This window comes from Sturnus vulgaris, chromosome 14 (assembly GCF_052056855.1).
Source record: "Sturnus vulgaris isolate bStuVul1 chromosome 14, bStuVul1.hap1, whole genome shotgun sequence".
Taxonomy (NCBI): Eukaryota; Metazoa; Chordata; class Aves; order Passeriformes; family Sturnidae; genus Sturnus; species Sturnus vulgaris.
This window is the reverse complement of record NC_142256.1, coordinates 650,866-670,204: the sequence shown is the minus strand read 5'-3', so window position 1 is coordinate 670,204 and position 19,339 is coordinate 650,866. Positions and strand designations below refer to the sequence as shown.

General features: G+C 45.9%; 1 protein-coding gene across 3 annotated transcripts in view; it reads right to left on the bottom strand.

Moving 5' to 3' along the window:
- MED12 (mediator complex subunit 12) overlaps window positions 1-19,339 on the bottom strand; it is a 35,790-nt gene that overhangs the window by 5,026 nt on the left and 11,425 nt on the right. For 2 of the 3 annotated variants that reach the window (XM_088172924.1, XM_088172925.1), the window contains exons 13-41: window positions 18,613-18,842; window positions 18,101-18,181; window positions 17,065-17,238; window positions 16,662-16,806; window positions 15,643-15,761; window positions 15,356-15,499; window positions 14,433-14,596; window positions 14,158-14,289; window positions 12,171-12,398; window positions 11,827-11,971; window positions 11,425-11,545; window positions 10,649-10,750; window positions 9,820-9,933; window positions 9,382-9,545; window positions 6,846-7,025; window positions 6,610-6,681; window positions 6,176-6,336; window positions 5,923-6,084; window positions 5,727-5,838; window positions 5,442-5,531; window positions 4,928-5,037; window positions 4,289-4,424; window positions 3,847-4,008; window positions 2,924-3,301; window positions 2,461-2,611; window positions 2,065-2,270; window positions 1,563-1,643; window positions 1,153-1,370; window positions 394-550 (exon numbers count right to left, since the gene is read on the bottom strand). In XM_088172924.1, the coding sequence (XP_088029050.1) occupies window positions 394-550; window positions 1,153-1,370; window positions 1,563-1,643; window positions 2,065-2,270; window positions 2,461-2,611; window positions 2,924-3,301; window positions 3,847-4,008; window positions 4,289-4,424; window positions 4,928-5,037; window positions 5,442-5,531; window positions 5,727-5,838; window positions 5,923-6,084; window positions 6,176-6,336; window positions 6,610-6,681; window positions 6,846-7,025; window positions 9,382-9,545; window positions 9,820-9,933; window positions 10,649-10,750; window positions 11,425-11,545; window positions 11,827-11,971; window positions 12,171-12,398; window positions 14,158-14,289; window positions 14,433-14,596; window positions 15,356-15,499; window positions 15,643-15,761; window positions 16,662-16,806; window positions 17,065-17,238; window positions 18,101-18,181; window positions 18,613-18,842 (4,439 nt within the window). The remainder of the gene's footprint in view (window positions 1-393; window positions 551-1,152; window positions 1,371-1,562; window positions 1,644-2,064; window positions 2,271-2,460; window positions 2,612-2,923; window positions 3,302-3,846; window positions 4,009-4,288; window positions 4,425-4,927; window positions 5,038-5,441; window positions 5,532-5,726; window positions 5,839-5,922; window positions 6,085-6,175; window positions 6,337-6,609; window positions 6,682-6,845; window positions 7,026-9,381; window positions 9,546-9,819; window positions 9,934-10,648; window positions 10,751-11,424; window positions 11,546-11,826; window positions 11,972-12,170; window positions 12,399-14,157; window positions 14,290-14,432; window positions 14,597-15,355; window positions 15,500-15,642; window positions 15,762-16,661; window positions 16,807-17,064; window positions 17,239-18,100; window positions 18,182-18,612; window positions 18,843-19,339) is intronic. The other variant, XM_088172926.1, reaches the window with a different exon arrangement.

The window sequence follows — 19,339 nt, the reverse complement described above, 5'->3', positions numbered from 1 at the left end:
CTTGAGAAATGCAGATATGCCCCTAAAGATGATCTTCAACAACTTCCCTGTACTTTTGTGGACAGGTGGCTTTTCACTTTGTTTTTAGCTCCTGCCACAGTTGTACAATAGCTAACTTTCTGCACTATCTACTGGCTCAGCTGGAGCAAGAAGAGCTCCAGGCCAGAGGACTGAAGAGACTTTTAGCTCATGCTGGGTGACTGGCACAAGGCAGTGCAGCAGCAATCTCCATCAGGAGTGGCCAGCTCTAAGGAAGGGAGAACTGCCTAGTAAATTACCACAGACAGGCCTCAAGAGGGTGACATCCTTCCTAACAGAGAGGGGCAGAGATAAGCAGCACTGGCCAAGTCTCCTCCAGCTTCAGCAGCCTTCCTCCTGTCAGCAAACACTCACCCTCAGCATCTGTTGTTGCTGCTGCTGCCTCAAGTACTGCTGCTGCTGTTGGTCAGGAAGGATCTGGCTAGGTCGAATTCCTGAGGGGACTCCCTGTGGACCCAAATGATTCATCCCACTCATCATGGGGGTCTGCTGTATTGACTGATGAGGAAACCTGCAAGACAAAAGGAAAAGCTCACAAAGTAAAAGATTCACAGGCAGTCAGCTTTCTTTAATCCAAACACAACTTCTGACAGCAGTGAGATAGCCCAAAGAGCCCCCTGCAATCCATGCTGTCTCTGCAGAAAGGTGAGGGACACAAGGGCCTCTCAAGGGTTTAACACAACCTGTTTTTCTAGAAGCCCTAAGTAACAGTCATCATCCCACTGTTCTGCATGGCCTTCCTGCTGGATTTATGCCCGCTCAGGAACAATGGAAATCTCAGATTTAGCCCTTTGATGGTGATCTGCTGCTTAGATTTAAAACCAAAATTATGACTTCCCCAGGTAATTTTTCCTTATACTTTTCTATGCCATCTTTCTCTAGCTAGTAACAACACAGTTTCCTGCCTACAACTAGCATTTCCAAATTTCATCCTATCTCTTTGTTTCTCCCCTGGACAGAAAGCTGGATGAAGATGTTTCTCTGAGGAAGCGAAGTACAGCATGGAGAACAGGGTTTTGACAATTTGCTGTTAAGAGTTGTGTGAGCAAAGCAGGGAAATCCTTAATGAAATAGAGTTTACTATAAACATCCCATAGAACAGGAGGTACTAACCTCTGTGTGTTACCCAAGGTGTGCCCATAGCCAGGGGCCTGCTGGTGCACATAGCCACTTGGTCTCTGCTGCATCTGTCTAACAGGATCCACTAGAGCAGGATTAGAGCTGGGGTGGGAATTCTGATAGGGCTGACCAGAATAGGTAGGAGGCACCATTGTGCCTGACTGGGAGGGGTGCTGCTGAAGGCCTATGTGGGAGACGTAAGGAGTGTAACCCTGAAATAAAACAAAAAGGCCTTTTTTAGGCACGAGGTGAAAAGGAATACAGAACATAGGACATCAGCCTCCTGTAAATACTGCCATAGGGAAGCTCATTAGGACGAAGAGCCAAGAGCTTTAGGGGCTTAGCAGCAAGAACAAAGCTGCTGGAATCAGATTCCAGTCCTACCTGCAGTCACTGCCACTTACCTGGGAGGGCTGCAGTGCTCCATAAGATGGGGTTGGAGCCATTTGGCGCACGGGCTGCTGGCCCATTATGCCCTGGCCCTGCTGGAAGGCAAAAGAAAAAGCACTTTTTCCAACATCTCCAAAGGGCAGGAACACTGCTGCTCTCTTCTCAGCAGTTCCCACTAAACCAGACAAATGACTTCACTGCTTAACCTACAATATTGCTGCACAGCAGGCACATGCTCATGACTTCTGTTTCACCCTGACCTGGGACAAACAGGCCACTAAAAAACCTGCCACCCCCAGCCAGGACATGCGCCTCTCATTCCCTAGCAGCCACCCCATGACAACTCCTCCAACTGTTAGTGACACGGGCCCTCAAAGCAGGTAGCACCAAAGGAACAGACACAAGAAACATCTTTCCAGAGCAGATACAGAGTTGGGCAGTTCTGGCTAAAAGGGACAGCAGCACTGAACAGCCTGGCCATACTATAGTGTGGAGTCAGCAACAGCTCTGACTTACCAACTTTGCTTGCAGCTGCTGCCTCAGTATCTGTCCTTGGGACACTGGAGGCTGCTGTCTGTACACTGCTGGCTTGTAGGAGGGGTCAATGCCCATCATGCTCCCCATCCCTGGAGGCAGCACACCACTGTAGGGAGGGCGACTCTGAACCAGTTTTCCCAGTGGCATGCGTACCGGTCTGTAAGATGTATCCAGGCGAGGGCCACCTGCAAAAGGAAGATAAACAGGCAGAGCAGTCACAGCTACTGCTGCACACCTCATAGCTCCAGAATGACTGCTCATCACTGTTCCTGGACATGACAGGCAAAAAGAGAAAGTGCAGGGACCTGCATAGGACCTTCTCACAGAAAAGGTTCCCAAAGAGGTGAAATATTTTTGTCTCTCCTGTGCACCTACCTGCTGGAAGAGGCTGATTCTGGGCATAGAGACCCACTGGTGATTGTCCATATGCCAGCCTTGACATGGTGCTTCCTGACTGGTGATGCAAGAGATCTGTAGGCATACCAACTCCATATGAAACCCCTCGGCTAGGGCCCAACACAAAGTCCTGCAAAGACAAAGCAATAAGAAATGTGCACTGGGAATTCATGAATGGAGGAAGAAAAGTCCACAAGAAGAAGCCAAGGATGTTATCTGAGCTGGGCAGACTCCTTTCCTCCCATCAGAGTTTAAGAAAGCGTTTGCTTCACTCCAAGCTAGAGAGAGCAGGATAAAGCTCCAGTACTCCCAGATGAGAGGAAACACACATCACATCTTCACCACAACACCACTCTCGGGCTCCTCAGGAAGACTCTACAGAGTGTTCTGTGACTAGGAGTGGTGGACATGGGACATCCACAACTGCTGGACACCCCATTACCTCAGTTTTGCTGGCAGATTGGTTGCGTTTCTTGGTTTTGCTCTGTTTCTTCTTGCGTTCTTCAGTGGAAGCAGCAGGATTGGAGCTTGTTTTATCAGCCTTGGCTGGTTCTGCAGTTTTCTTCTCCGGCTCTAAAGCCACGGGTGTAGGAGGCTCTTCCTCTTCAGGGGGCAGTGGCAACGGCTCCAGGTAATAACTGCGGGGCTTGGGTTTCAGGTGTGTGTGATACAGAAGAAGCCTCTGCTGCTCCTCAAACCTGGACACCTTGCGATCCACCCGGACTGTCCCAAACCATCCCCAGGAGAGCGGGGCTGAGTGCTTCAAACCCTCAAAAAGATCCCAAGGAGAAATCTTCTGCTTTGTAGAAACTTGCAAACCCTTTAAAGCAAAAGAGAGAAGAACTTTCAAGTCCCTGTTGTTGCTCCTACGAGGGTACAAGTAACTCTGGCTTTCTTCAGGCTCTAATCCAGATCTCTCAGTAAACAGCCTGAGCCCTTGCTAATGGTCATTGCTCCTCCAGGCAGCAAAGCAGTCATTTCTAAAGGTCTTCATCAACAACTGTCTAGTCTCCTTCATTCCATCTCTGCCAGTCTCCTGCACACTGGCTCTGCCCATTAAGTTACATGACAAGGGATTATGCGTTTCTCTTTACACTTCATATAACCATAAATACAACCCCCAAATTTAGTTAACATTTCAGGTCACAGCAGCATGCTATCACCAAGCATTAACACTTCCCAGCTTTGCCCTTTTTGGACATGGTTACGTGCCAGCTTGTCTGCGTGCAGCCAGCCACTTCAAGCTCGTCAGGGAATGAGGCACTGCATACAGATGCCTCCCAAGCTGTGCAGACTTGAGGCATCAGAGGACAAGGTGACACCTGCAGTCAGGAACTGTGATACAGACAAAAATGCTTCACTTACCTCTTTCTTGAAGATGGAATCAAATCCAGCTATTTTATTGCCTTTAGTGTCAATGAGGGATCCCTGAGGTTCACAGGTGATGACATCTCGGGTCTGCTTGGGAAGTGGTAGTAGCTGTCGCACCTTCTCCAGGCTGTCAGACTGACGGTCCCCCAGCTCCTTCTGCACAAGTGGAACAGAGAGGACTTGAAGAATTTTCCAGGAAAAACCATCCAAAGCCCACCTATATCTCTTCTGGTATTGGCCTCCACCCCTGTGTTACCTCTCACCTTTGCACCCTTCAGGCCTACAGAGTCATATGGGCCACCCTTACTACTTAATCTAAACAGTAGGAACAGGACAGGTACTTTTCATGAGACAAAGGTAAATCTGAAAATCTGCATAGCTGAACAACCACAAGACAGCACACTCTGGTCCCCATACAGGGCCTGGTGTCCCTCACCCTGAGTTTCTTCACAAGATTCATGTATGCCCGCTTGTTCTCCTCCATGCTGCCCTGAGAGATGCTGGACATATCAGCAGCCAGGGTGCCATTGATGAGAACACTCAGCATGTCCAGCACGGTGGTGAAGAGCTCACTGTTGGTCAGAGCAGAAAGGTCAGTCACCTGAAAAGCTAATAAAAAGACTCTGCCATCATTGCAACTCCAAACAGTATTAGATTGTCAAGACTTCCACCCACATTTAGAAGTGTAAGTCTTCAGAATAATCTCCCACACTAATTCTCCTTTTCCTTACACACCATACTTGAAGTTTACTCCCACTTGAGTACTCCACTTAGGTGCAGTATCACAGATTAAAACTGGACTCCTCTGTATCCATTCAACACCTCTAAAAAGTAGCCTCAGCTCCCCCCGCATATCTCTCTGCATCTGGAAAGCCAAGTTTGTTCTGAATATGGCAGACTACACTTGGCTATCAGGACCTAAGATGTAGCCTGCTATTACTCTCTTGAAGTCTCTTTCAGCTGTCACTTCTGACAGATCATCTAGAGAAACAGCCAGCTCACATGAGAAACAGGGCCACGCTAACAACTGCCTCCCTTGGGAAGTATATAGACCAGAAGTCAGACTGAAAGTTACTTGTTTGACTGCATGTCCACAGTGCCACTGCTGATGATGTCCAGGAGAAGCACGGCCCATTCAGTTGTCTGTTGTGTGCTGCGTTGGACTGTGTCGAACATCCCTCCCACCTGGCAGAGAAAGGGAGTTTAGTCACAAGGACACCAAGAAACACTGGGATTTTGAAGTGACAAAGGAGCTCAAACAAGAGCTTAAAGGAGCTTAACTCCTACTGAGAGCAGTCAAACCCCAGATGCAAGTAGTAGTGCTGTGGGCTGCAAAGGCATTCAAAGGGAAGGCACATCTACGAAAGAGATCAAGTCTTTGGATTTCATCCTGATGAAACAGAGCAAGGGAGTTTATTCATGCATCCTGTCCCACTCAAGGCTCAAGACCTAGAAGCAGCACAAGTGTCTCTCCTACTTCTTTGCCTCAGGACATATATAGACTCTCCAGTGTGTGCTTGTTCCAAAGGAAAAAAAGGCAGACAACTCCTCACCCCAGATGGTTAAGCTCTTTTTCTGCAACTGCTCACCAAATTCAGACGCAGTTTCAAGGCCTCATGCATCAGCTGCTTGGCTTTGCAGTCATCTTGGTACTGATCTTCTCGCCAATTTGTAACAATCTAAGAAATACAGAAGAGAGGACAGACCTCACCAGCTGAAGCTTAGAGAGAGCAGCTTGTACCACTCACTGCCTGGTGACTCAGAAATGGTCAGTTCAAGCTCCCTATACCAAGTATCATGAGGCCATGCTCCAGAGCCTATCTGCTGGAAGGGCGAGCTCCTGAGGAAAGTGAGGGGAGAAACAAGATCCCTACCTGCTGGACCTGACTGTACAGAGAGGTGAGAAGGCCTTCCCGCTGCTCATCCTGACCTTTCAAGCATGTCAGCACCAGTGACAGAAATGGCTGCTGGCTCAGGAGGGACATACTGTGAGAGAACAGAGAAGGAGCTGTACTGCCAGGCTGGGAGATCAGCACAGCAAACACTGCCTGCCCTTTCCTCTGGACTCACCTCTTCTGCTTCTGGCGGTCCCGCTCTTTGCGGGATGATGATCCTAAATGTTGTCCTTTCTCCAATTCTTCTCCAGCAGCTTTCAGCACGTGGCCCTGCACTGATGTTGGAAGCTTGGCAATCAGAGGGGCCACCAGCCACACTCCTGATCTCTCCAGGGAGCTGTGACAAGACAGGAGAGGAAAGCTGTTTGCAACACAATTTAAGATTCAGACTTGTCTACAAGAGAGATGCAAACTAGCTCTACACCTACCTGAGGATGGGTTTGGATTTGTTGCTAGCAGGTGTAGCACTTGTCGAGCTACTGATATTGTTGACCCCATTACCAGTACAGCTAGCAGAGCTGGTCTCTGCTGACTGCTGGAATACCTCAATGGTGGCCTTGGCTATATTTTCTAACAAGGAGTTCATCTCCTGTAGGTAGGGAAGAAAAAGATAGTCAAGTCCTTTTCTGAGATCACCTACTGCTTCCACATTTCAATATAAACTCAGTTTGTCAACTTCCCCATGGCTGCTGCACCTGGGGTCTCAGATTCATTGCTTCCTTCTCATGCTTGGCTTTCACAGGTCTGCCTCCCTCATTGTTTACTTTCTCCCTATCCCCACTTCTGCCACGCCACCTCCCCACCAACTCACAAGCAGCCACTTCATCCTCCCCTGTATGATCCCCTCTGAGAAGAAACTCACATTGCTTGCTGTCTGTTTAATCATGAGCTGCAGCTCCAGCGAGGACTGCCTCATGGTCCACTGGTCCAAATTCTGTAATGCATACACATACATACTTCATGTAATTCCTTATCTCACTTCAGACTACACCAACTCACACCCCCCAGGTTCCACCATAACAAGTGTCAGACCCCTCAGAGGGCTGCATTTACATGAGGCAATTACTAGGACACTGAGATTCTGCCAGCAGCCTGCACCTGTAAGATGCGTTTAATCCTCTGCCGCTGAGGATTTTCTCCCTCCTCATTGTCCAGGAGCCGGTGTGGATAACAAATCAGCTGCATCAGCCTCTGGGCCTGTGTGCTGCTCAGGACAGGATCCTGCAAGTCATTGCTGTCTTCACAGAGGGACTTCAGACATCGTTCTCCTACCCACTCCTGAAAGACGAAGGCAGAGTCAGCACAGTGAAACTGATGTCTGACTCCAAACCAACGCCCCTGCTTTTAGTCTTAGAGAGATGCATGGAACACATCAAAATCATAAAAGCCTTATTAGTATGCAGTTATGCCTGATAATCATTTCTCTTCATGAACTGTTCTATCCTAATTCAGCAGGCGTCAGGCACAGCACAGCAATCAGAACAGAGGAAACAAACTTTGACAAGTCAGCAGTAATGAAACACAGTAGTTGCTCTTTCTTTTGAGAAAATATTGGTGTGATTTAACAGTACATAGTCACTACCATGTCCAGGCTCCCTCAACACTGCCACTTGGGCTCAGAAGGGATCTCTTAAAATTGTTTTGTCTATTTCCAGCACAGCATCATTCAATTTACAGTTGACCTGCAGCATTTGTTAATGCAAAAATTTTTCATATTTAAAATTAGGCAAATTCATTAAATTAAAATCAACAGAGGACTGCTATATAAGCACTTCTGCATCTGCAGAGCAAGCCTGATCAGAGAATTGTTCCACTGAGAAGTGACAATAAAAGAAGAGATGAGGATCCAGTTCATTATGCACAGGTGTTGATGCTATGCCTAGAAAGCTAGAAAGGCCCTTCAGCAGTGGACAGCACTCTAGCACTAAAGCATAAAGATTGAATAGGTCAAAACTCTGGTTTGAAATCCTTGTGAAACTACAGCCTAGATCATTATCTCCATTCCAGATGAAGTTTGCACATGAGATGTGGTGACCTCTCCACTGCCTATTGCATTTCCCCCTTTCAATGTTGCTGTATCACAATCTCTTGATAATCACCTTCTCCTTCTTGCCTAGGTAATACACATATCCTTGGGAAGACTCCTCTTATCATTTGCTCAGCTTCTTACAAGAACTCAGACTTCATTTCCAATCCACTTTATTGGTATAAAGAAAGAAAGGCATGATGGAGGGAAGGGATGCCATCCAGAGGTACTTGGACAGGTTTGAGAGGTGGGCACTGCAACAGATTGCCCAGAGAACCTGTACATGCTCCATCCCTGGGAGTGTTTAAGGCCAAGTTGCATAGGGTCCTGAGCAACTCGGAATAGTGAAGGTGATCACTAAATGATCTTTAAGGTCCATTCAACCCAAACTGCTCTATGAGTCTATGAAGAAACTTTTAAATTAATTGTAATCTGCTCTTTTTCCCCCATCCTCTCACAATGAACTCTTATAAAATATATACCTGAACCTGAGAAATCACAATTTAAGGCATTGATAGTGCAAGTTCACTGTTCACAGAAGAGGTGCTAATATTAAACACAGCAGCCCTTTACAACTGCAGGAAGCCTGGCACAATTTGGTGGTAAATCATGGGTGTCTACTGGAATGCTCACTTCTACATAACCAGTGCTCCCAACAACTGGTATGAGCAGTGATACCTGACACTGCTACTCCCTGCTGTGCACAAACACTTCTACTTACTTTGAGTCTATACAGACCTTGATCAGCATTCTGTAAATGCTACAGTCAGGTTTCAGTGACATCAAGAATGTTGATTTTATACTTAAAAATAGGCGGTGTGTATTTTAAAATACCAATTCCTTTTTAGTAAGATGGTAACACTGCTTTGCAGTCAGCTCATTAATAAACAATAGCTTAAGGACAACACATAGCACTAATGGTGCATTTACACATTAGTAATATAAAAAACAGGTTTCAGATTGTAACACCATGTCTTTCCTGCTGAGAGAATAAACTTATAACCAAAGTTAAGGATATCTTTCAACATCCATTTTCATACAGCATGGCCAGTCTACTCCACATCCTTATTAGCCAAGTTTCAGCTCCTCAAGTGTCGATTTTCCACAAAGGATTAAGAATACTGGTGCTGTCCGATTAGGCTAAGCAAAAGGCTTTTGTTGCTGTCGTTTTAATTAACAGGGCAATACAAAACCCAGGGATACATTAACAGCCTAGCTGCAAGCAACACTTAGGCTGCATCCTGAAAGACACCATTTATCATTTTAATAAGCCATCTGTCTGTCTTTCTTGTGCTGATCTTCTTTGCCTTCAGCATACATCTCAGCATACCACTCCCAGCACTCCCATCCTTGGACAGGAGCCCCATGCTGCTGCCAAAGTAAAGGGGATGCAGTCCCTGCATACTGCAACACCTAATTCTTGAGCACTGCTTGTCTCTACTTTTTGCTAACAGTGAGCAGTCCTCAGTACTGTCACATGACAGAAACACTGCAGGTTATTCACTGATCTCAAAGAAATACCTGCCAAACCCAACCTGAAGAAAGGCATATGTGATATATCTGTCTGCAGAAGGGATAAGAACACAACTAGAGATGGGACAGACTCACCTGTTGACATATACTCCTCAGCACATACTTGGCATAAATATCCAAGCTGGCTGTTTCTACAGTTACTACCCGACCACCAGCCTTCCTGGTGCCCAGCTCATCATCCATGAGATCATCAACACCTCCAGGGTGGGAAAAGCCAGAGCCTTTCAGCTCTGCATCTCCTAAAAGGAAAGCAACAAGTGTCACATAATCAACAGCTCTAACCACAAAGCCTGACTCAAAAAACATCTTGAGATTCTTTAAACACTCCCTGCGATCAGTGACCTCTCTGCAGCCAACGGACTCAAAGCATGTTTATAGCTACAAGCAAGCCACATATTCACCAGAAAAGATCTCCTGGGGCCTTCTGCACAGCCAGCACGAACAATGAAATGCGTTTTTCTCCCACTCCCCTGAAAAACATGGTTATAGGTTCAGGCTAGCACAGGTACACACCCAGAACAAAGACAGCCTTCAGCACTGCAAAGACTGCTCCATCCACAATACGATTCTGGGAAGCTGCCAGTAAGTGACGGTCACAGGAAGAGCGGATTCCCACAGTGGGTTTGTCTGCAAAGACGACAAAGGGGAAAGGCAATACTCAGCAAGAGAGAAAGGCACAGGCTCCAGAGTTGCCTGAATTATGTGCCAGCAAGGACCATAAAATCCAGCTCAGAGAATCCCGAGGCCAGTTGCTTTCTTAACTGTAACATGAGGTCCATTTAATTAAGTTTCAAGAAACATAGTGCCAATCACATTGTGACAAGTGAACCATGAAATCCAAATGGGGTGCAGAGCCTGTGTCATGAACTCCAAGCTCCAACAGTACCCTAGACCTAAAATACAGGCTAGATTTAGAAATCTGAGCTATCAGGATACTGGTGAGAAGCCAAGAACAGAGCTTCCTGGAATGTTTCCATCATCACACAAAAAAAGGAGTGCTGTAAAACAGCAGCTTCTGGCACCAAGTTAAGAGGCTATACAAAGCTCAAGACACAAAAGAAGAAGTGATCATTACTCTAATGGCTTAGTGACAGCAAGGCCACCTCTATTGGCTGGTTTCCTGCCTCCAAGAACCTTCTCCCCAGTGCCTGGCTACCATGGAGTGACATAATGGAAAGATACTGTTTATTGTCCTATGAAGAAAGTGCATCAGACTTTGCCTGCTTTATTCAAAGCAAGCAGGTTATGACCTCTAACCATAAGGTCTTGTATCTCTCTTCTTGGGGTGTAAGAGCCTTAGTACTTTCACAATAAAGAAAGGCTCTAAAGTTAATTCACTTACTGCCGTCTTGCTGGCATGGGTTCAGCTGTGGAGTCTTAAACAGATGGAGTAAAATCCGGCAGGTCAAACGTGCTCCTGGTTCTGAGTCCTGTTCACTGCAGGCTATGTAAAGAAAAGAGACAACCGAGATTTCTTAAGCACCAGGACAGCTGACTATCAATCCAAAAACTATTCACAGTGCACTGCCCTGAAGCAGCCAGCTGAGAAGCTGCAGCAGCCTTATTGTATTTACAAATATGGAGCATGTGCAGCAATTAACATGCAAGCAAGCAAATCCTCCAGTATTATCCCTAGTGATATGCACTGCATTCTGCTTGCTCCATCTTTCCAACTTCACCCTGTCAAGAGTCTGGATGCTGCAAACCCCAGAGCAGAGATAGGAAGGCTGGTGGCAGAGTAAGGCAGTGGCACAGGTGCTGTAAGCCCAGCTGACTGCTCTAGCCAAAATGCTAAGCTGAACATTATCAGTGGAATGCATACTGCTGGAGTTCAGAGCTGAGTACAATGGTCACACAGTGAGGCTGATAACAGCTCCCCATGTTCATTTCAGCTCACACACAAACTCGAGAGAGCAGAGCAGTGAAAAATCTTAGCACAACCAGTTTTTGGTAGAAATCAAAAGGCCCAAATTTCTCTAAAGCACCACATTCAGTTATTAAATATAAAAGAAGTATTAGAGGTATGTTTGACAACTATAGAGTTCACCAAGTATGCATTAAGCACAGGCCTTTGGGCCAGAACTGAGAGTCAACAGGTTTGTGCAGGGATGCACTTACCAGCATTGAGGAGTGAGGGGATGGCAGCACAGCGAATCAGGTCCTCCAGCAGCAAGCACTGCCGGGCAATGAGAATGGCAACAAAGGTGGCCAAGGAATCATGGAAAGATAAGTCACTGACCTGAAAGAGAGGAGATCAGCCAGTGATCCAAACAGCCTCTACCTCATTCCCTTGTGTCAGCAATTCCTAGGAGCTGGGAGGCAGAAGAGTCCATAACCCCTGGTAAACCTCCATGATCCACCCAGGCTGCAACGAACACCAATGGCAGCCCTCGGTATTCAATGCATTTTCCCAGCCCCCAGAAGACAAAGCCTCCATCGTTTGTTCACTTTTGCCTTCTCCCAAGGGATCCCTCCACTCCTGCTTCAATTCCTTTTCCCCTTTTGAATGTTTGCACTTGCATCAACATTGCAGAGGAGATCATTGAAGCCACAGGTCCCATTATTGGAGGAACAGCACAAAGCTTTGAGCACACCAAGCCACTCGGCACTTAGAGACTTGCAGTAGCCAGTTAGCTCAGCACACAGGATAGCAATGTCGTTCACCCTGTTAAATAAATAATGAAAAAGCAGAGGGTCAGCTTTGCTACTCATGCATGCCATCAGGTCAGCGATGTTCTAAGCAACCCCAGCCTTGGCTCCTCCTTCTTCACATCCCAAGACAGCCAAGATATGGCCACTGGCTTCCTTACCCTCACCTAAAGAATTCACTTTCTCAGTAGAACCATGAAAGCTCTGCCTCTCACCTGTCTGGATCGTGGTGTCCCACACATACGTGCATTAGTGCATTGCAGACGAAACTGTAGCGATTGGCTGGGTTTTCATTGAGGCTCTTGCCCAGGTTGGTGTACGTAAAATTATGTGCAGAAGGATTTTCAATAGTGTCAATCATGAACTCTGGTTCCCATAGCATGTTGGAGTCAGATGGCTCAACATTGCAATAGATTGTGTTCTTCACCTTGGAGCAGAAGTCACTAAACAGGATAGAAAAATGATTAGGAACACAAAAAACTAAGCGGCCACTGAACTCTGCTGAACAAAGACAAACCCTCTCTGGGTTTGTTGAAACTCAAGATCATTGTGCACCAATAAAGACCAATAAATTTGTTATTTTCTATTACTTTCTTTCTGGGCTTGCATTCTAAAACATGTTGAACACCCAATTTATTTTCCACATCAACCAGAACTTCACAAAATTTCTATCAGTACTCCTCTTCTGTGTGGAGGAGACTCAGTTCCTCAAAGGTCATTCGAAATCTCTGCTAATTTATCCACTCACCCTCCTTTGGGCCTAAATCCACTACATGCTTTTTGGTGTTTGCTGATCGAAACCATAAGGCAGTTGTACCATGACATAAACAGGGGCCTAATAATGCTCTTTGCTGTGTTCTCCATTCCCTTCCAAACAATACTTAACACTTAATTTGCTTTCTGACTGCTACTGTACCCTATAATGACATTTTCAAATTATGTATCTGTTACAGCTCAAAGATAATTTATTCAACCAGCAGAACATATCCACCACTACATAGAATTTAGAAAGGAACAAAGATAATCCTATGTGCATTATTCTATGTTTAACAACACTGAACTTCAGCTTCCAGTTTCTCACCTGGTCACCACCAATGCACCCTACTGCAACAACCCGCAGCCAACTTTATTATATGCTAAGTAACAGTTACATGGTAAGTTTTGATATCACCACTCACACTTCTGAGGCATAAAACAGCACAAGCATTAGCAGAGTGTTTTGGAACTTCTCAGTCACTCCTTGTTTTCATCTGTAACTTATTGTTTGCCTGCTAGAGAATATTCCCTTTCATCCGTGGCCATTCACTTTAAAGTTTTGCTGAACAGCTTTTGGGAATTCAGTTAGACTAGTATGAGGTTTCTCATTTCTGTATGTAGTCCTTCAAAGAACTCCAATATGACAAACCATGACAACAGCAATCCTTCCTACTCTCAATTTAGTCCAGAGGCAGACTTCTAATGCTCTCTGTAGCAAGGAGTTTGGCCAGCTGATATCAAGGCAATAGCCACTCTCACAGCCCCTCACTGGGGGGTAACACCAAGGGTCAGATGTCCCCACAATATACCTGCGCTGGAAGCATTAATAGGGAGCACAGACTGAGAGAGAAGACAAAGTGAAGCACTGTACTGGGAAACAGGGCTGTCAGGAGAATTACTCCTTCACAGGCTCAGGTAAACAAAAAGCCTGGGAGATCTGTGGACTCTGTCTTTGGGTGGCTAAAGGAGCTAGTGGAGGGTCAGTTCCCAAGATAAGAACTGCAAAGGACAGAAGGCCACAGCATAAAGTAAGCCCATGGGACAGAACCTGGGGGCAACATCAACAGAGCAGAACCCAAACAGCTAACAGGAGCAGAAAAAGGAATGTGAAGTAACACCCAGAACCAAGCAGAGCAGGTTCAGAAACAACCCAAAGAGTATTAGAGAGCAGAGAACCACTTTTAAGATGAACTGCTCAGTCACCAGTTTAACATGAACTAAACTTTCTACATCTGTCCTCTAGGAGTGGGGTAGGTACAGACCTGTGGAGGTGCAGAGGACTACTGAGACAATTTACTAAAATATCATGATTTAAGAGTCAAGATTATCCACTGAATCATTGAGAGGATCTCAGGAGCAATCCCAAGAAACAAGATCAAAAGCAAAGTTTAAGTCAAGGTGCTACACTGGGCAGTACCCACCGCATCTCAACTGCATCAGACTCACCTAAAGAGCTCCCCAAATTTACTTTTGAGGTGACTACAGGAGGTATACAGGTCGTAGAGATAGGCCAGGATACAGCGCTCTGCTGAGGAGCCATCCGAGCGGTTCATGCCATGTTTCACCACCCCACACAGACTGCAGAGAGACAAAAAAAAGTGAGCTGTACCCTCAGGCACCAAGTAGCAGCCTTTTAGGAAGGACACAGATGTCCGTGCCCCTTATGAACCTTCAGCATATATACTGCTTCCTTACACACAGAGAAGGGGAGATGTCCTTACCCTTCGAAGACCTGAGCCATCTGATCCTGGTTCAGGATAAGGCAGGAGTGGTAGTGTCGCAGCACAGCCACGATGCACAGGCACAAGCTGGTGGTATAGCTGCCAACAAGGTCGGAGGATTTCAACAGCAGTTCTGCCTCCACCACGCTCAGTTCATTCAGCAACTGCACCCAATGACAGAAAAACCCTTCAACAGCCACAGGGGTAAGGTATGGTCAGAAAGGGAGGAGGCACACCAAACCCACAGCCTACAGGACCTGCCAAGAAAGGCACTGCCAGGCGCTTTCTGCTTAGGGATGCACCCCAGAACAGTTGGCAAAATGTGTCAGGCAGTACAAGAGGCTGTCAGGGCTTGGGTATCAGAGGGTAATTGTGATATGGCCACAGGCAGTTTTAAGCAGATTGTTTGGTAGTTCTATCCTGTATAAGTCTCACTCTGATATCCTTCCAGGCTAACAGCCACAATTCCATCAGCTAGGCTTCAAGAGACACCTGGTACAGGCTGCAGAAACAGCAACAGGATTTTAGCAGAATCCAGAAGGCAGCTTGAGCTGCCATTTGCCAAGGATCTTTCCAGGGGAGCAAGGTAGGCAAGGTGCCAGGAACAGAATCTCCTCACTCAGAACAAGGCCCTGCTGCAACCAGGGACAGAGATGCAATGCAAGCCCTTTGGAAACAGGCCCAAAACCTTTGGAAGAATAATCCTCAGAACAGAACATGCAAGACTATCTCTCAAAGACAACCTACTGCTAACAGCTACAGCCCAGAAGCATCACAATGACCATATAATCTGACCACTTCCATGACACAGGTCAGAGGGTCAACAGTAATGATCAGAGCAGGCCAACTATCACAGCACATATCTGCTGCCTCTCAGGTGGACGAATCCCTCCCCAGGGAGCACATGAGCACACTGCCCTTACCTGGATGGCAAAGTCGATAAGACCACTGATATTGAGTGAATACTCCATCAAGTCAAATATGAACTGCACATGCTGTACCAGAGGCAGGTGGTATGACATTCCCAAAGCAAAGCTGGTGATCTGTTCCAAGACATTACGAGATACCTGCAAGTGCAAGATAACACACAGTCTATCTCTCCTTCCAGAAGTACCTCAGCAGGCTCATCTCCTTCCATGAAGCTACTCTCAGTAATACAGAGCGACACAGTCAGGGCCTAAGAAGGACAGCAGTCTTCAAATTTTCATACCTGAGATGTGACTTGGTGCTGATCAAAATGAGAAAGGTGCTGGAACTTTGCAAAGATATCTTCAGCTGTTGGGAATGCTTCTGGCTTGCTCTTTTTCCTCTTCTGGCCTTCCTCCCCCCCTACCAAAGTTGAAAACATCAGAAAACAGTATTAGGCTGCTTTCCTCACCAGAGGATTAAACATCAGCCATCAGCTTCTGACAGTTCCCTAGCAAGATCAGCCCATCATAAACCATAGGCAAAAGGCCTGAATCCTAGACCTTAAGTTTATAAGGACTATCTTTAATTAAAAAAAAAAATCAAGAAATCCCTAACCTAAGAATGACAGTAGGACAAACATCAAGTTTATCCCAAATGAAAGTACTCCTTGGAGTATCTTTCTGTCTCAGAGATACACCTATCCTCTGGTGAGAATAGTCATTCTGGACTGGAGATGCTCAGCCACAAAATTTTCTTTAGCACTTCACATTTTAAAGCATCACCTTTTTACCACATTTTAAGTTGCCTTTCAGGCATTAGACTAAGAAAGAAAAATTGTAGCCAGAATCTCAGCTGTTGGACATCAGACTCTTCTGTTGACTTAGACCCAGCTATCCAAATTTCCTATTCCATGCATTTAGCACATGTCTGAAGTGTAACAGCATGATAAGTCTTTGCCAAATATGCATTGGCTAAGTATTTTCTGCTCCTTGTACAAGGATCTAAATGCAAGAGTAAATAAAATAAAATAAAATATGAAAAGCCGAAGTTTTGGCCAGGGTCTCACTCTGAACCTTGTATGACTCAATTCTATTCTGAAGACAGGTTAATGAAACAGACATAGCCAGCAGGAAATCAATTGTCTTACTTGCTGGCTAGTATGTCTGAAAACAGAGCACCATTCCAGACTCATTCACTAGTACTTCTTACCAGACACTGTAGATTGCATAAAATCCTTTCACTGTGAGACTCCAGACAAGGGAATCAGCCAACTGGGAAGATGCTCTTACTTCAGTAAGGAGTGTCTCAAGCTCTACTAACCTGTCTCTGCAGTGCTCTTTCTGTTTAAGACTTTTAGAATGTCTTTGGTTATTTTCTTGATCGTATGCCGAGCATCATCCCGTTGTTTTCCAACCCCAAAAAGAACCACCAGCCTTTGGTTACACTCATGACTGCATGACTCCTCCTGGGGAACCAAAAGAGACAAGTGCATTAGCAACTACAAGGCTGAATGCTTTAATCTAGTGTCACATCTGGATTTCTGAAAGAAAAAAAAAAAAAAAACAACCCAAAAAAACCCACTTAATTTCAGAAGCTTCTCTGGGAGTAAGCAAGGAGCCATCCAGAAAAGCAGGACTGCTCCTTAGCCAGCCAAAGCAGGGAGAGACGGCAGCCTCATGACAAGGGCAGCAACAAGGGAGCTGTTCGGAGCAGGGTCTTGTACCTGAGGAATAGGGAAGTGTGTTGCATACTGGATGTGACGAGGCTGGTCATACAGGGATGCCAGCATTCCTTCCACAGACTTATCCTTCAGCAGAGTCTTTGCTTCCTTTTCAGGATCTGGCTTCTCGGGGGAAGGGCTGGCTTTAGATTCACAATGCATTGGTGGAGAAAACATCTGGGGAGACATAAAAACAAAAGATAGTTAGGGAACATGGTCTTGCAACAGTAAAGATTGCTGAAGGAATGTACTTCTGCTCAGGCTTAAAAAGAAGTAGGAAAAGGAAGGGTCGGGAAAACAGCCAGTTCTTAAGGTAAAAAAACAAGGTAACGTGCTAAGATACTATTCCTATTTTTTCTTCTGGTCCATGTTGTATATTAAGTAAAACACAACAGGAAATAACAACAGGAGTAACAAATTAATGGCTTAGAATTTTAGAAACAGCTCCTGCCACAGGAGTGAGGATCCTGGGAAAGCATATAGCTTTACATCACACTGGCCTGGCATGTACCTTGAAAGGTCAGAAACGGCTGGACAGATGAAAGGTACTTGGACATTTTTCAAGCACCACGAGTTAATTTTAATACTAAGTGCTTCAAAGTGTTCTGCATCCATGAACTATGCCCATATATATGAAGAACTGTAAACCTGAAGAAGTAATGAAGGCCACACAGTAGGATGAAAACAGACTAGTGTCTTCTCCCAGGACCAAGAAAACCTCTGCAACTGGTCACTCTCAATCTGATGCCATTATGGTCATTCATCTCCCATCCACTTCCAAGCAGCCCACTTCCTACCCTACCCAAACACTGGGCTGGCAGCAGCCAGAGCGTAAGAGGTCCCAAGAACTGGGACTCACTCTGCTCTGATGAAGACCAACCTACATAAGTAGGTTATATGGGCATTTTACAATGTGAACTGCCTTACAACCCAGCCACTTCCAGCAGATACACAAAAGCAAGGCACATGCTGTTCCTGGGCTCTCTACAACACACTGACCCTACTTACTTAGTAACAGGTAGGAAGTGCTGGGACGTACCGAAAAGTCTGTCTTTTCCATGTCATCAAAGAGCATGCTGGGGTTGTGGTCAATGTCCATGGGCTCTGAAAGACCTGTGTCCTGGGAACAGACAGAGCAGCTTTACATCTCAGTGATGCATCAGGGAACAAGAGAATATTTGTTGACTATAGCACTGATGTCCATATTGGACAGTGACAACAATATGCCACCACATCAATGGTGCCTGGCAAGTTGGAGCCTGATATACCTCAAATATTATGGTCAGGCCTCACACAGCACCTCATTATATACTGCTCTGTATCAAGCCATGCAAGATTTTCCTATCTATCCTTCTGCAATCTGCAGGTCCTTTCCAGTAACTCAGAACATAACCTTAAATGGAAATGCTAAGGAAATAGATTAGGGGAAGGAAGAGCAGGGGTCAGTGGTACATCCTCCAGCAGGCAACAGCAAGGAGGCTGCGAAGCTGGTAAAAACAGACAAGCACAACACAGAGATGTACAGGAGGGCCATGGCTCTCGTGCTCTCACCTCCAGCTTGATGCCACTGCTTCCCTCTGTCTCCTTCCTGTCATGTTCCTCGGCAGCGTCATCAAAGGGTGAGGGAGGGCGAGGCCCATGAGAATCCATGGCGAGATCACCCCGGGAGATGAGTGTGCACATGTAGATATTGTGGGAGAAGACATCATGTCGGATTAGCTCACAGAACAGCAGCACCAGATTAAAGAACTCCACCTTCTCATTTTCCTTCCCAGGATCAGCTGAAACGACAGACAACCAGGACTATCAGAGTAGTTCTGCACCACTATAAGCAACACCAGCTACCTAACCTAGGGCAAGGGAAAGCCTTTCCTGATATGTCAACACTGTGACTGATACATAGTTCTGAGATTACAGCAGGGACTAAAAGCAGAAAGCCCAGTTTCAAAAATTAGCAATTAAGTAAGTCAAAAGCTCTCCAGTGTTACAGCCCAGACACATCGGACTTTAGCCTGCAAGTGCGATTCCTGGGTGTACAAACAGCTGCCTGCATCATTCAGACCTGTTATCCTATCCCCCTTAACCTGTCTGCAGAACTTCCCATGAGACCCAGAGCTCTGTCACCAGTTAAAAACCTCCCTTTAGTTCTCAGCCTGAAGTAATTCCTGATTAAACTCATTTATTCTTGGCCAATGCTGTTAGCAGAAGTGCCTCTGTATCATCTTTCTGTCATCTGGATCTGCAAATTTCTTTTCCTCCCTCTCCAAGTTAAGCTCTG